This window comes from Phalaenopsis equestris, unplaced genomic scaffold, assembly GCF_001263595.1.
Source record: "Phalaenopsis equestris unplaced genomic scaffold, ASM126359v1 Scaffold000002, whole genome shotgun sequence".
NCBI lineage: Eukaryota > Viridiplantae > Streptophyta > Magnoliopsida > Asparagales > Orchidaceae > Phalaenopsis > Phalaenopsis equestris.
In genome coordinates, this window is record NW_018164444.1 from 68049995 (window position 1) to 68065416 (window position 15422).

Genomic DNA, 15422 nt, shown 5'->3' on the forward strand with positions numbered 1-15422 from the left:
ATTTTGAAAAAAAATATTTAATTTTACAAATATATTTTAATTTGAAAAATGTGAGACAAAAAGAACTCATGTATTTTAATGGTTTAAGTAATTGAACACAACACTACAAACAATGTACTTATCATGAGGAATAGACATATTACATGACAATAGACTATATTAAATAAATTAAAGAATTTATGACATATGTTTAGTCTGAGAACATTTTTGTGTGACCGACAAGTTCCCTCACCTAATATAAAAATTAGATAAAGTTTATATTACTCGGGTTCCAAGTTCTCTATAAGGGCAAACTCTTATAGTTAATTACATCTTAAATAACCGAATTCGCTTAAGAAAACTCTCGATAATGATCAAAGGTTCTGTCTTCAAGATTTCAAAGTTTATATTTTTCAAGATTGAACATGGAAAGTCAAGTTGGAAAGGTCCAAATAGGAGCAGTTGTTTTTAAGAGTCAAATGAGTGAAATGTAGGGGATCACAGATCCGAGGAGAACCTCGATGACCTCTCAAACTATTCTATTGTTTGATTTTATGTTTTAAAGATGATATTATTTGATGTTTCAATCCTCCCAAACTTCCTATATCAATGAGAATACTACCCACTTGGTAGTTGTTGATCAGCATTGTGATGACGATCACCTCATTATTGGGGTTCCCTTCAGTAGAATATCTGCATCTATTAAAGATAATGGTTGTGGTTAGGTGTATACAAACGATGGAGCATACCTCTCCAAAATACTATCACTTCAAGTCAAAGGGTCAGGATCCGCCCATGAAGATGGCAGCTATTATCTCTGCTACGTGGACTACGTTCCAACTGACAGGTATGTTGGAGGATATCCTGCTTGCGCTTTACCCAGTCGTTATGTGTGCGTGTTAACTGCATCAAACTCTTTGAGGTTCCTGATCTGGATGAGTTCTTCGATCAGGTTTCAGAGGCGACGACATTCTTTCGTGGTCACGATGGTACTAACAGTACCTCTTCGTGGTCGCGATGGTACCAACATTACCTCGTTGAATCCTGAAAGGTTAGGGTCGCCATCAGTGGCTGATCCAGTTTGAAGTGGTCCTTGTTTGGGATGGTCTAGACTATTTCGGCCATCGACACGTTGACGAGTGTTACACGTTACATTTCCTTATAAACATGCAGTCACTCATAATATTGAGCCGACCTTTAATCAGAGCATTATTCTCAGTTTTTTCTCCGCTGATCTCGGGACCGAGAGCTGTTGTTTTGGTGATCGGGGAGGGCTTAATTTGCGGCTTGCCTTGTTTTTTCCTCTTCCTTGACGGGTGGTCGAACGATTCTGGCTTACCCTTTAGGGAGCCTTGAAGGTCCTCCTCGGTGAGTGTGTGCTCGTTTGTCATCTCTAATACTTCTGCAAAAGTAGTAGGTTCAAGAAGATTGAGGTCATAACTGAACTGTTTGCTTTAGACTCATCACTTCAAAGCTATTATGGTTATTTCAGGCTTCAAGATTTCTAACTTCCAACATCTCATTCTGGAAGGGAATGATGTAGGCTCGTAGGCTCTTGCTTTCTCTCTACTTCATGTAAAGCAAGGTGTCTGAGTCTTTCCGCGGTTTATGCACGTTTGAGAGGTGTGAAATAAAGAGTCTTTTAAATTCGTAGTAATTTGGGATGGTTTTGGTCGGTAAACCGTTAAACCATGAAAGAGTTGATTCCTTCAAGGTGGTTAAGATGAGGCAACATATTATAGGGTAGTCTATCTAGAACAGACTGATTGATGGCTCAAACAACGCTACGTGGTCGATTGGGTCGTGCCTCTTTCGTATGAATCTAAGCAATGGATCCTTAGCTTGGGCAATGTCACTGCTTCATTGATTTGGTGGGTAAAAGCCCCTCTTGCGAGTGGTTGAATAGGAACTATCCTCTACTCTTCCCATCACCTGTTTGCCTGCACATACGTGGCTATGTTAGTGTGTTGGGACTTGCCTTGTCCTTCTATTCGCTGGTTGTTGACCGAGTTGTGCGGGATAGGCGGGTCCCCTAGTGGGGGGCCTTTGAGGACGAGCTCCTTGAGGTTCGACCTCCAGACGAGGCGTCTAGTCATTCCTCTGGGTGCTTGCTGCCTGAAGGACCTCGAATTGCTCCATTATAGGGTCATTTGGGCTTGTAAGTCCTGGACTTGTGCATGGACATCTGGTTGTGTAGCGTCTCTTTTGGATTCCATGCGTGCTATCTCTCTTTGGCAAGTTTCACCTTCGTAGTTAGCTCTGTTTCTAGTATGGAGCATGTCTACACTCACCGTACCATCTTTCAGAATCTTGAATCTCAAATTGTCTTTTGTGGGCATGCCTTGAGAGTTAGAGCCAATTGAAGAAGAGAAACGAGAGTAGAGTGGGTCAAAAGTTTACTGTCGAGAGAGTTGGGGAGAGAGTCTCCTTTATTCGTATTTTTGTCTCTGATTTATAAGAGTGTATTTTGTACAATTACAGAAATGAGGAAACAATTATAGAAATCTTTCTTAATGTGATTCAGACTCTAATTAATTATATGTATTTTATATTATATTTGTGTTACAATTTCAATTTTAACATATTACAAATCAATGGACCGACTTGTTTGAGCTCGGTAGATTGAGGCAACCGGTCGAGTGACAACTGTGCCTTCCGAAGTGTGTGTCGGTTGGTTCAGGCGCTCAATCGTATGGAGATCTCGCTTGCCCCGGATTGGTTGGCCAACTGCTGTCGGGTGAGCCATGACTCACTTATCGTTCAATTCAAGTTTTACATGTCCCGTGTCTCGCATGCCTAATAGGTTTGTCGTCTCGGTCGAAACTCCTTATCTCGGAAGGTTTTAGGTAGATCTTGTCACTGCGTATGCGAGATATCCGACGATACTTATTGTCTGGATGATCTACGCCTCACTCTCGGAGATCTCATCGGTACCGAGAGGGGAAACATCTCCGAGCTTGGACATATCAAGGGCTTAGATACATTGTTTCTCATGCTCGACATTGAATCTTCGGTTGTTTGCTTACCTCGAAGGGGAACTCTTTTAACTCGGTCGTTCGTTCCCTTTGAGATTAGTGCCAGCATTTCTGGTGTATACAATATGTAAACATATAAGAATATGTGAAATGCTTTATATATGTACCTAAATGACATATTTCAAAGTCTTTTGAAAATATATGAAACACTTGAAAGAGTTGCTAAACTATAATTTATATTTTATAATGCATATGAGACATATAAGAATGTTATTATAAACAATTATTTAATTTCTTAAAATATTTGAAATAAAAGAAATGGAACCATATGTTTATTCTAGATGTAAAAGATTAAATAAATTTTGAGCACTCGAATACTTCAAAAATTTTAATTTGTTTTCAATTCCTAAACTTTCACATTCTTATGCATACCACTCACATCAAAATATAAATATTATGAGTTTTTTCAATTCCTAAACAATTCAGATAATTTTTTGAAACCATGAATTTTGATATTTGAGTGAGAACTTGAAAAAAAGATGGAAGGGTGGTTGGTTGATTTTGTAAATAATAAGTTTCAGATGCATGGCATTGCTCATCTGCAGTCGGCACATGGCTGCCTTTTAATGCGCCACTTCAAAAACCTAACGGCATGCAAGCTTACACCTGCCCCTCCATTAAACTCCCGAGGCCTTTTCCTTCTTATGTATTTAGTCTATACAGAGAACTTAAAACCATAGCTCAGATTGACTTCGAAGGATTACAATGGGGCAAGGAGAGGAGGTGAAAACAAGAGCTGATCCCAAAGTAGAAATCCAGGTTTTTTGTTTTTCTTTTTTCTCTCAATCCCTTCAGTTCTGTTTCTTTCAGTTATCAGTAAAAGATTACATAAGATATATTTTTTCTTTTTTTATAGGTGGTAATAGTATTAGTTTTATGTAATATTGTGAGATATGCATTTACATAAGATTTATGGACTGTGTATGTGAATTTGTATATTGGATTGCTATGCTTATTCAATCAAATTTGTGTTTTTTCTTTCTTTGAAATGAAGTGGTTAAGAAAAAGTTCAAGTTATTTCTTTCTCTTTCAAGCAAAACTGTTATGTTGGCTGTTTTTTTTAATTATTTTGCATCGAATATAGACAATAATTAGGAATGAACTTATAAATTCAGTTTTTCAATCAACATTTTGTTCTTTGATTAGTTTAGTTTGTACTGAGATTATGTTAAAATAATATAAATGCAAAGGTCAAAATAAAGCAACGAGCTTAATTCTTTAATTTGATGATTGTCAGATTGAATTACTAACTAGGCATTGATTCATTAAAATAAAGGGCTTGTTTGGGATAAATTTTGTTTTTTTTGTCTTTTTTATTGTTTTTCCTATGTTTTAAAAACATGTCTGTTTAGTGTGTTTTTAATTTGTTTTTTTGTTTTTTTGTTACTAAAAACAATTTAACTTGTTTTTGAAAACATTTTGAGTGTTTTTAAATACAACCATACTTTAATCTATGTGTATATGATGTGGGAAAAGGTTCTATTTTTAATTTTTCATTCGATAAATCATAATTATTCTTTGTTATGGACTGGAGGCTTGTCCAATTTTGTCAAGTTCTTCATGTGAGTAACTAATTGCATTATGCTTCAACTTTTTCATTATTTGGATGTAGGAGAGAGGGGATATATTTTTCTTCTATCGACCTAAAATTGCAAAGGAGGAAGCTCATGGCGTCGATGATGTGCAAAAGATGTACATAATCCTTCGGCCGGAGTCCGGCGAGAGGACATTTGAGGAGAAACAATCTCCGGATTCGGGAAAGGAAGGCAAGAAAAGGACAGAAGAGGAGAAAGAAAATGATGATGAGGATGCTGAAAAAGATAAACCTGAAGGTGGCCATGGGGCCCAGGTTTGTATCATTAGTTATTGTAATGATAAAGATGCTTATGAGCAATTTAAAATCAGAATTTTATTTTTAATAAAAGCTTAGATTTTATAAAAGTATTTGTTAGTCATGTACATTGTTTGAAATGTGGTAATGTGTAGGAGGTGAACATTGAGAAGCAACTGCTGTTGAGGTTTATTGTAATGGGAAGGAAAAGCCTTCCAGATCCAAGTAAGAGGAGTAAGCCTTATTGGGGTTTTGTAGAGATGGTCACTACAAAAACAGAAGACATTAAGACTGCTCTTAAAGGGGGTAATTTTTTATGCTGCACTTTCTTAGTTGCTTCATGTTCATTGATAATAATTATATGTTCTTTCTTTTTCTTTTTGTTTTTTTTTTTAAATTTGGAACTGAATCCTGACATATGTTATAAACTTTTTGAAAAAGTATAGAGGCTGGTTGAAATAGTTTTGATCTCTTGTCTACCTCAAAGGGAAAAAAAATGAAATTAGAGGAAATGATAATAGGTTTGGGTTGCTATCTAAGAAGATTAATGAAGCCCTTGTGTCTTCAATATTCATGAATCAACTTTCCATTCAATTCTTGCTTTTGCAGGATTGTCAATGATATTGTAGCAAAATGTTAAATATTCAAGTATTTATATTTACAAGTTTGAAGTAGTAGCATTGATATATGTGTTTGACATAGGTTAATAGGAGGAACTAATGCAAATATGAGATTTTTTTTTTCTAGTGTCATTCAACTCTTTTTTAATTATATATCGAAAACAACATATATTTGTACTTCAATAGTAGTCATCATTTTCAAAAAAAATGTAGCCGTATAACTTGATTAAATGATTCTTAAACATATGGAGAGTGATCTAACTATATCTAAACTTTCATACATCATTGATCATGTTTAATCTTCAGATAGCTTTGTTAGCCACCCTGCTGAAACTCATGTATGATGTTTGAGGGAGATTGGGAGCAATGCTCATATGATTACGATTGCTGTGAAGAAGATCAAAATGGTTGCGAATAAGAGGGGAGCATGATATCTTTTTTATTATTATTATTATTTTTTTTGTCATAAGGCAGGGTATAGGTGAAACGGAAGGGAACATTATGAAAAAGGTTGTTATAATACTTGTATCACTATGGTGAAATGATGTTTATTTTAATATTAAAAAAAAGTTACAGTAGTTTAAACAGATCTAAAATTATAGCTATAAATAAAATTCTTAAGATAATCAAGCTAGACCTGACTAAGATTAGAATAAAATGATTGAGTGAGATCTATTTGATAAAGGTTGTAGATATCTTTGATGGTGTACTTCAAGGCTAGTGAGTGCAACATGATGACCAATTTTATACACTTCGCATTTGTCAAATTCGAGATTCCTACGCATGACAAAAAAGAACACTTAATTAATTGCAAATATTTCTAATAGAAATATGATTTAGGGGTAGTTGAGGTAGCAAATAAGCGTGATGAAGAGAAAGTCGAGGTATATATATGATTAATGTGACACCATAAAGTTGGAGTCACCCATAGTCTACATTGAGCAAGCAAGAGTCTTGTCATTTGGTTGCATCACGCAAAATCGAAATACAAGTTAAAGTATTTGAGCTGATAAATATGATATCAGAGATGTAGCATTATGTATTTATGTGAATTGAAGAATACTTGTAGATCAATTAAGGATAAAGTAACCATTTAATATTAGCACTCATGAAATTTTTCATGAGTATAATGTGGATTGAAGTAGGGAAGCAATGGTGTAACCTCAACATCTACATTAGGGATGACATGGATCAAATCTTTGAACTAAGGTTGAATGGTGGTGGCATGAGACATGACCTGGTGAGATTTGGGATTAGCCCATAAAGTGGGACCAAAATAGAAAAGGGTTAGAAAGAGTCTAGGCTATTTTGGAGTTGGTTAACATATGACAATCTAAAACCAAAGAAATATTGGTTCTCAGATTCAGTGTGAAGAATCTACTGATCTTTTGGCCTTAACCCTGAGGATACCGTTCTATTGATAACATCAATGCTGTGCCAAAGGTATGCAGCTTTATAGCATCATTGTTTTATTAACCTTGCCTTTTATTCTGCTTTCCTTTTCTGTTGCCATCTCTCTAATTACCTTTGCCTACATGTGGTGTTGAGCTATTATATAAGTTTGGAAGATCTGCATACATACCACTCAATTGCCATGTATTTACATATCTAGCATCTATACATTAATTTTTACATACATGACATCTTACCTATGCATGAAAATGTATATTTCACTTTTAATACTTAAAATTGTTATTTTTTGATGTGATATAATAGATTTCAGTGTTATAAATGTCAAAAAATAAAATTTTGAAGTGTTAGATATGCATGCACATGAGAATTGTAACTAGACTTGATGAAATGCCTTCATTATAAAACTACAGAAGAATATGATACAGCAACTATCGGCCACCGTCGGCAGGCACCGGCGAGAGCTCTTGCGGAAGGAGTCTACCGCATTCTAAGGCATCAATTCGGCCGGCAAACTCACACTCATCTCATATACAAGCTCGAGTTCCCGGCTGAAGACACCCCTAATGAACCACAGGAGGAATTCAACATAGAACGCGAAGGCTCCTTCATCATCCAGATAAGGAATCCGGAACACTCCGGCCACGGCAGTGGTTTCGATGGACTTCAAACGAAGCGGCGTGCAGCCTTTCCGGCGAGCCTCCAGGGATGCCTTGGTAAGCGGCAGTTCGCCGCAGCTGACCCTCCTGATTTCCTGAACTATGAGGGGTGTGAGTTTCTGCTGATTTCAGCTTCTGATGATATTGATGAAGAGTTGGGTTTGGATCTGAAAACACAGAATGAGGGTGAGGAGGAAGAAGCTGATGAGTCCTGTTCTGACTTGATAAAGTTGTTTGGTGATTCTGCTTCATCAAAACCCTTGTTCAGTGGAACTTGGGTTTGAAATTTGTTTTGGCTCAATGAGCAAAGTATGCTGAAAACACAGAATTTTGTTTTTGCTACTTTTCAAAGAGTAATGCTTAACCAAGCGAATTTTGTGCCTGCATGTCTGTCTTAAAAGATATGTTAGTGTATCTTAGGGTCTGTTTGGGGCGACTGTTGCATTATATAAAATGATTAGACTGTTGCATTATAATTATATAAAATGATTATTAGACTGTTGCATTATATAAAATGATTATAGAGTTGGTAGTTTTGAAAATAACAGTTATTTTCTAGAAAGTAATGATCGAGAATCATAAATATGTATTTTTTAAAAAATTATTAGACACTAACTTTCTTACAGTCATCATATTTTATCATTCTGAGTTAAAAAAGAAATAGCTTTCGCACATCATAAATTTTTAGAACGCAACAAGAAAACAGTTTTGGTGATTTGCATTGCAAAACATACAGAAAGCTGTCTCAAAATATATTCGTTTGAATTTGATTTGGGTGATAAATTTATTTGATTTAGTTGACATTTTATTTGGAAATATGATTTCTTTTTCTTAGCTCAAATGTTGGTTTTTTTTACTTTGTTTTCACTCTTGAATGAATTCATATTTGATAATACAATATAAGTTTGTGTTGTGCCATGAATTATTAGGATATATGCTCATGAAATAATTGAAATAGGTTTTTTTTTCCTAAATGGGGCATTTACATGCATACCACTATCAAATTGTTATGTATTTAACTGTCAGAACACCCAAATTTTCTTTTTCTTACATTTATACTATCCAAACTTTTCATATCATATCAAAAATATAATTATTATATAATATATATATATATATATATATGTATGTATATAATTTGGTGATTTATTGAAAAGCATTGAATTATAACACTCAGCGTGAATCGGCTTGTGTTCGGCTCGATACGTGGCTAGTGACTGAGCTCAAAGAGCTAACAAGCCAAGCTCAAGCTAGTCCTGACTCGACTCTTTAGCTCGTGAGCTGACTCGTTTAAATAATTATTAACATAGAATATATTTTAATATCTTAAATTTCAAAACTTTATCTTTAAGTTATTAAATTTATTAAAAAAATAATATTTTTTTTTATTGTATATCAAGTGATTTCTTTTATTTCTCTTAATTATTTATTCTATTTATCAACTTATTATGAAATTATTTTAAATTAATATCATTTCTTTCCCGTGAGCCGGCTCGAACTCGTAGACTTAAGCTCGAGCTCGATAAAGCTAATCAAGCTCATGCTCAAGCTAATGGGGCCCGAGCTCTATCGGATTTGTTTACACCACTAAGTGTTGGTGATGTAAAAATTAAGAATTAAATATTAAATATGTAAATATATAGAAATTATGGGGCGTGTGGGTAGGTATAGTTTTTTCAAATGGGATGTGGTCTCAAGGGTAGTTTGGTCATACGACTTAGAGTCCAACATTCATTGAATCGGGATGGTTTTCCGCCCGCATGAAGTCTGGCCAAGCGCAGGCGCGACATAAAACCTAACACGGTTGGTTACCTTTCACATTCATTGAATTTAGACACGTGTTTCACACGCGGCCTATTAAACAACTATATACTTTTAACCACACATGTAGTGCTTCTGTAAATCCGTGCTTTGGATGAAATTTTTATTTTCTTGTCAGCAATTAAAAAAAAATTCAAAATATGACATTTCTGCCCTATGCACCTCTCAAAATAAGTACCTATAGGCTATGAGATTTTAACTACATAAATTTATTTTCCTCTTGAATGATAGAAAATATAATTATAATGTTGATAATCATAAATGTTTAATAGTCGTTATTGGGCAACAATAAATATAATAATAGCAATAGTGTGCTGCAAATGCATAATTGATTGCTATAAACATAGTAACTTAACATAAAGATTGGAGTCGATGACTATAAAGTGTCACTTAGCCACATAGGTCATGGTTGAAAATTGTAGTGACAGATTCTCAAATATGTTGTAGTTAGTCACATAAATTATAGTTGGAAGTTACAGTAACAGTTAGTTAGATATATTGTAGTTAAAATTTTCAAAAGCAGTTAGCTATATAAGTCGTAGTTCGTCACATAAGTTGTGATTGAAAGTTGCAATGACAATTAACTACATAAGTCGTAGTTGATCACTTAGATCATTTGGTACTTATAGTAGTGTTAGTTGGCCAAAAAAGTCGTCGTAGATGGTAGCTGCAAAAGCATCAATTGACCACAAACTATAGTGGAATGCTATAATGACAACATTTCATCATATAGGTAGTAGTAGAGGACAACAATGACAAATTGATCACATAGACCATAATCGAAAAATGCAATGATAACAATCGGTTGCAGAGACTATAGTGAGAGGCTGCGATGACAACAGTTTGTCTCATAAGTCGTAGTAGGAAGCTACAATAATAGTAGTTGATCATATATGTCATAGTGTGAAGCTACAATAATAATTAGTCATATAAGTCGTAGTGGGTTGCTGTAAGAGCGTGAATTAACCACAAAGTAGGCAGTAAAAGACTGCAATGACAACAACAAGCTATTATGTAGTGGTGGTAAGCTACAACAATAACTACCATATATGTGATAGTGTGAAGCTACAATAATAATTAGTCACATAAGTCGTAGTGGGTTGATGTAAGAGCGTGAATTAACCACAAAGTAAGCAGTAAAAGACTGCAATGGCAACAACAAACTATTATGTAGTGGTGGTAAGCTACAACAATAACTAACCACATAGACCATAGTGAGCCGTTGCAAAATCATTAGTTGGTCATAGAGATTGAGTGAAAGACTAAAATAACAAAAGTTAGTTACGTAGGTCATAGTGAGAAACTATAGTAATAACTAGTCACATAAATCATAATATGTTGTGTAAAAACATTAGTTGAGAACAAAAGTTAGTCACATTGTTGTGATCATTTATTTCAATCTGATCTTGATTCGAGCGAAAATTTAAATCAAAATCAATTTTTGAGCGATCAACGATCTTTGAGCTAAATTTACTAAATTCATTGCGCTAACATTAATAAGGGCATTAACGATCCTATATCAAATCGAGCTGAAGTAAATTCAAATTTAGATTTGAAATGTATAAATACATTAGAATTATGTGCAACGTTCGTAATATTCTCAAACCTATGTTAATTATCCGATCCCGAGCCGAGCTGTGATCGGCTCAAAAGAAATACCCGTGAAAATTTGATTCAAATTTTAACTCCGAACTTAGCTTATTTATTTTGATTTGATCTTGAATAAAAATTGGAATATGGAGGGCTAAAAGGGTAATTTCGGCAATGTCTCGGATACATCGCCGGCCGATCCGGGACCCTGCTTCAGCAACCCGATTATAAAAACCCAAGCTCCCCTCTTTCTTCGTCCAGAAAACAATTTCAATCGCATTTCTCACATTCTTCTCACCTTTGATCCTCTTCTCCCTAAACCTCCGACGTCGCCGTGTCGTCGGAGCCCTCCATCTTCCTCTTATGTGCTGATTTGAGGGCTTTTAGGGCTCCGATTGGTTGCTGGGAAGAAGAAGAACATTCCCTAGCGCCAAAGAGTTTATCTTGACGTTGGACTTGAGCTAGGTAAAAAAGCAGCGTCGATTGCTCTTCCGCTTAAGTAATCAACATCATCTCTGTTTGGAATTTTCACCTTATAGAGGGTGGATTCTTTGTTTTTTTTTTTTTTGTTTAATTTCTTATTTAATTTCCAAACTGAGGAACTTGATTTTGTTTTTAGGGGGAATTTGTGGATTTATGCTTTTTTTTTTTTCTTTCTTTGTAACAATTATTTGAAAGATTGCTTATCATCTCTTAATATTATTCTACACAGAAAGGACATAAACTATGGTTTTGTGGGTTTTTGGGTATGGATCGCTGGTTTGGAATCCTGGTTTCAATTTCGATGATAAAGTTATAGGGTTCATCAAGGACTACAGACGTGTGTTTGATCTTGGTAAGTTAGTTCTTTTAAGATCTCATTTTCACTCTCACTATGCAGTGTTTATAACAAACTAATTGAAGCTCCATTGATGGCCAGCTTGCATAGACCATAGAGGTACCCCAGAACATCCAGCAAGAACTTGCACGTTGGAGTCTAAGAAAGGCACAATTTGCGTAAGATCCTAATCTTTTTCTTCTATGACAAATTTCAAGAATTTTGCTGTAAATCCCACCCACCAAAAGTTGATGTTCTTTGGAAGCAAAATTGTGATTTTTTTCTGAATGTATTTATTTTATGTGCACGAAATGCTGTGTATAATGCCTTTATTGTCTTGCTGGCTAGCTGTAGGTATCAATATAGTTTATTTAGTTTCAATTATACTATACATTGAACTTTCTGTTAATTTAGCAACTAAAAATCCTCTAACAAGTCTGGTTGGTAGTAGCATCCCCCTTCTTTTGTAAGCTAAATGCATTTTAGTGTCTGGAGTTGCCATTTATTGGATAATTTCTTTCGTACTCGGAAGATTGAGCAACGGAATTTTTTAAAATGAATTAGCTCCTTGTATAGATCTACTTTCCGATGGAATGAAACTTATTCAATTCGTAATCCCTCCGCTACCCACAATTAAAATGAATGCTCTCATGTGTTAAATGAAGGTTTAATGCTCCTATGCCCTTCTTGAACAGCCAACTTGATCTCCTTTTATGTGACTTGACATGTCTATAAGTAATTGTTGATCTTTTTTTATTTCATGTTCACTTTATTTTGTATTAAACGAAATCTAATTTCAAATTTATCTTCTCTCATACCATGCACATCTGAAATGAAATAAGAAGCTTGATACTTCTCGAGTTTTGGTTTTGAAAATCTTCAGTTACATGGAAGTTCATCTACTCATAACATTAATGTAAATAAAATTCATTTTTGATGTATACAACAACAACAACAACGACAAGCCTTTTATCACACTAAGTGAGGTCGGCTACATAATTCCTTTTTCTCCATTGTGTCCTATTGAGTTTCATTATTCAATCTTGATGTATGAAAGAAATAAAAAGAAGTATTTGGTTTCATAACTCTCGTGTAACAAGTTGATCCCTTTCTGACAGTGGGGTGTTGCATATTGTGTCAAAGGAGGCATTGAGAAAGAAAGAGAAGCAATGCGGGTAGGACATGCGATACATTTTATGGCGATTATTTGCATGATTTATCTTTGAATGAATTTTATATTGGCATGGCTCTAATAAAAGTCTCTTACATTATGTATATTCCAGTATCTAGAGAGAAGGGAGTGTGAGTATGACAAGAAAGCATTGGTCGACTTCTATAAGGTTCGTTAAACTTCACTTATTACTTAATGCAAAGAAGACGTATAGAGCTTTATTTGATAGCTTATCTCCTGTTCTCTTCTGACGGCTCCTTTTTATCGTCGTATTCAGGAAGGAGATGATTTTCAGCCAGCTGTGACCGGTGTAACATTGTATGAAGCCCAACTTTCCCTTGTAAATTTAATATTTTTATTTTGAAAATTTTAAAGTAGGAATTTGAGCATATTATTAACAATTTCCAATTTTCTGATTTTGTACTGATATGTAGTTGCTGTCTGTACAGATTTATTTCCACTCCGGATAAAATAGTCAATAGATATTACCTCGGCCCAGCTTCTTTCGAGGAGATGGCAAGGTGAAGCCATATGTCTTACTTGTCATCTAGTCTTTACCTACGATTTTAAATTTACATACCTAGCACATAATTCTTATGACATTAATCACAGCTAAAATTTCATATTTACACACAGCACATTGGTTTTCAAACATATGCATGACAAGGTGTATTTCACTTAATGTTTGTAATAGTGCTATTTTTGACCTGAAATTAAAGATTTGAGTGTTGTGAGTGTAAATGTGAAAGTTTGGGTGCGAGTCATGTAAATACATAGGAATTTTGTGCTATGTATGTAATTGCCCATTGATTTTTTTTCCTTTTGAGCTTACTGTTTTTTTTTTCTCCCGTCATTTTCAGAACAATTGCTACTGCAAATGGTCCTTGTGGGAACAACAGGGAGTACCTGTTTTCTTTAGAGAAGGCTATGCTTCACATAGGTGAGAACTTCATCATAGTTCTTAGTCTTCTAAATTATGTTTTGCATGCCTCTCTTTTTTATGCTTTTTCAAAATTTAATTGTTTCTCAGCTCTTTGATTTTGTGTTTGTTCGAACAATAGTAAAATTCAAAGGTGAAATTTCATTGAAACTGGCCTTACAATAATTTTTAATTTTTTTACAAATAAATTCATTCATTCCTTACAGTGTTATATCATCCATCTTATCCTTTTAAGTTTCTTAATTCATTAAGTTTAGATTGTTGAGTAGTTTAAAATTCTTCTGACTTAGATATTGCAATTCCTAATGCTTTATATGACACTGCTTGTAATAATTGTACCTGCTGTCCTCATAGGAACTTAGCTAGTATTTCACTGAATGTCAAAACTTCAGGAGGCTTTCCTCTAACATTTGCAGAGGTTAAATCCATGAAAATTTTAAGTTAAAATATAACATTATTAAAAATTTTGCTTAAACTGAACTTCACTCCTTATATAGCACAACTAAACATGAATGAATGCAGTAAAATAAGTAAATCATGTATTTTCATCTTAATCAACTTCAATATTCTCTTATAGAAGCCTAAATAAATGATGGAAATGGATACAGGACACAAAGATGATTATGTGATCGAACTAGCGAACGAGGTAAGGAGAGTGCTTAGAGGTTTGAAGGATAAGAAGGCCGTTGGAACTCTGTTCGCCGCAATAAAATCCAAGCTTCCACTCATTCAAGTTGTCCCCCTCCACGAGGCAGCCATCGTCGATTCCAGATAATATCTACAGATCCTCTTTATAACCTCTCAGGAAAACTAATGTTGCATTTCCTTCTTTCCTATAATCATAATGTAGTTTTTCCTCCCACTTCTGTCAGTTTATTCTTAGTGCTTATATAATGTAAACACCAATCAGGCAGGCAAATGTTTTTTGAGAAATGGAGAAGCTAATAAAGTGTTCTTTTGATGAGGAAACTCCTTCAATTGTTTGCCTTTTCATTATATTTTCATACTGTTGTTTAAAGTGAAGGGAGTTGTTTAGGCTCCAAGATTTTAGAATTTAATTATTGTTTTAGTATTAATATTGGGTTATTTTCAAGTATGTGAATTCTAATGAGTCAAAATTGAGTCAATGTATATCTATTAACTCAAAAGCTCAAGCTTAAACACCCCATACAAATATATGATCTTCTCTCTTGGGGAGGAAAGTTTACAAAGATGTGTATTGCAAAGAGATTATGAATGGATTATATATTGGTACCAATGGATTAAAGAGACATTTTTCTTAGGTTCAAGGATCACAATATATGATTATGTTTCCATTACCTAATGTTGACTTGATCCAAGCTCTAGAATGGCATGCAATAATAGTGATTTTTTTCTATGTTTGAGGAAGAACCAATGAAAGGGTTAATAATATTTCATAAAATTTTGATTAATTTGTCAAATTAATAATAATTAATGAATATTTTCTAAAATCAGAGGTCAATGGTGAAACATATAATAATATTTTAAGTTAATTTATGAATTAATTTAGATTTTAGAAAATTTATCA

The 15422-nt window shown here is 34.4% G+C and overlaps 2 protein-coding genes across 2 annotated transcripts; both read left to right on the forward strand.

Annotated features, from left to right (window-relative positions):
* The first annotated feature begins 3676 nt into the window (after positions 1 to 3676).
* Positions 3677 to 7974, forward strand: LOC110023638. The gene is made up of 4 exons (XM_020723137.1): positions 3677 to 3773; positions 4627 to 4863; positions 5001 to 5151; positions 7289 to 7974. Exons 1-4 carry the CDS (start codon positions 3720 to 3722, stop codon positions 7816 to 7818), a joined length of 972 nt encoding a protein of 323 aa, XP_020578796.1. The 5' UTR covers positions 3677 to 3719; the 3' UTR covers positions 7819 to 7974.
* Positions 7975 to 11213: 3239 nt separating this feature from the next.
* Positions 11214 to 14842, forward strand: LOC110023085 (gamma-glutamylcyclotransferase 2-1-like). The gene is made up of 9 exons (XM_020722348.1): positions 11214 to 11410; positions 11658 to 11780; positions 11865 to 11941; positions 12881 to 12937; positions 13046 to 13102; positions 13211 to 13251; positions 13383 to 13454; positions 13794 to 13873; positions 14482 to 14842. Exons 2-9 carry the CDS (start codon positions 11672 to 11674, stop codon positions 14646 to 14648), a joined length of 660 nt encoding a protein of 219 aa, XP_020578007.1. The 5' UTR covers positions 11214 to 11410; positions 11658 to 11671; the 3' UTR covers positions 14649 to 14842.
* Positions 14843 to 15422: the final 580 nt, after the last annotated feature.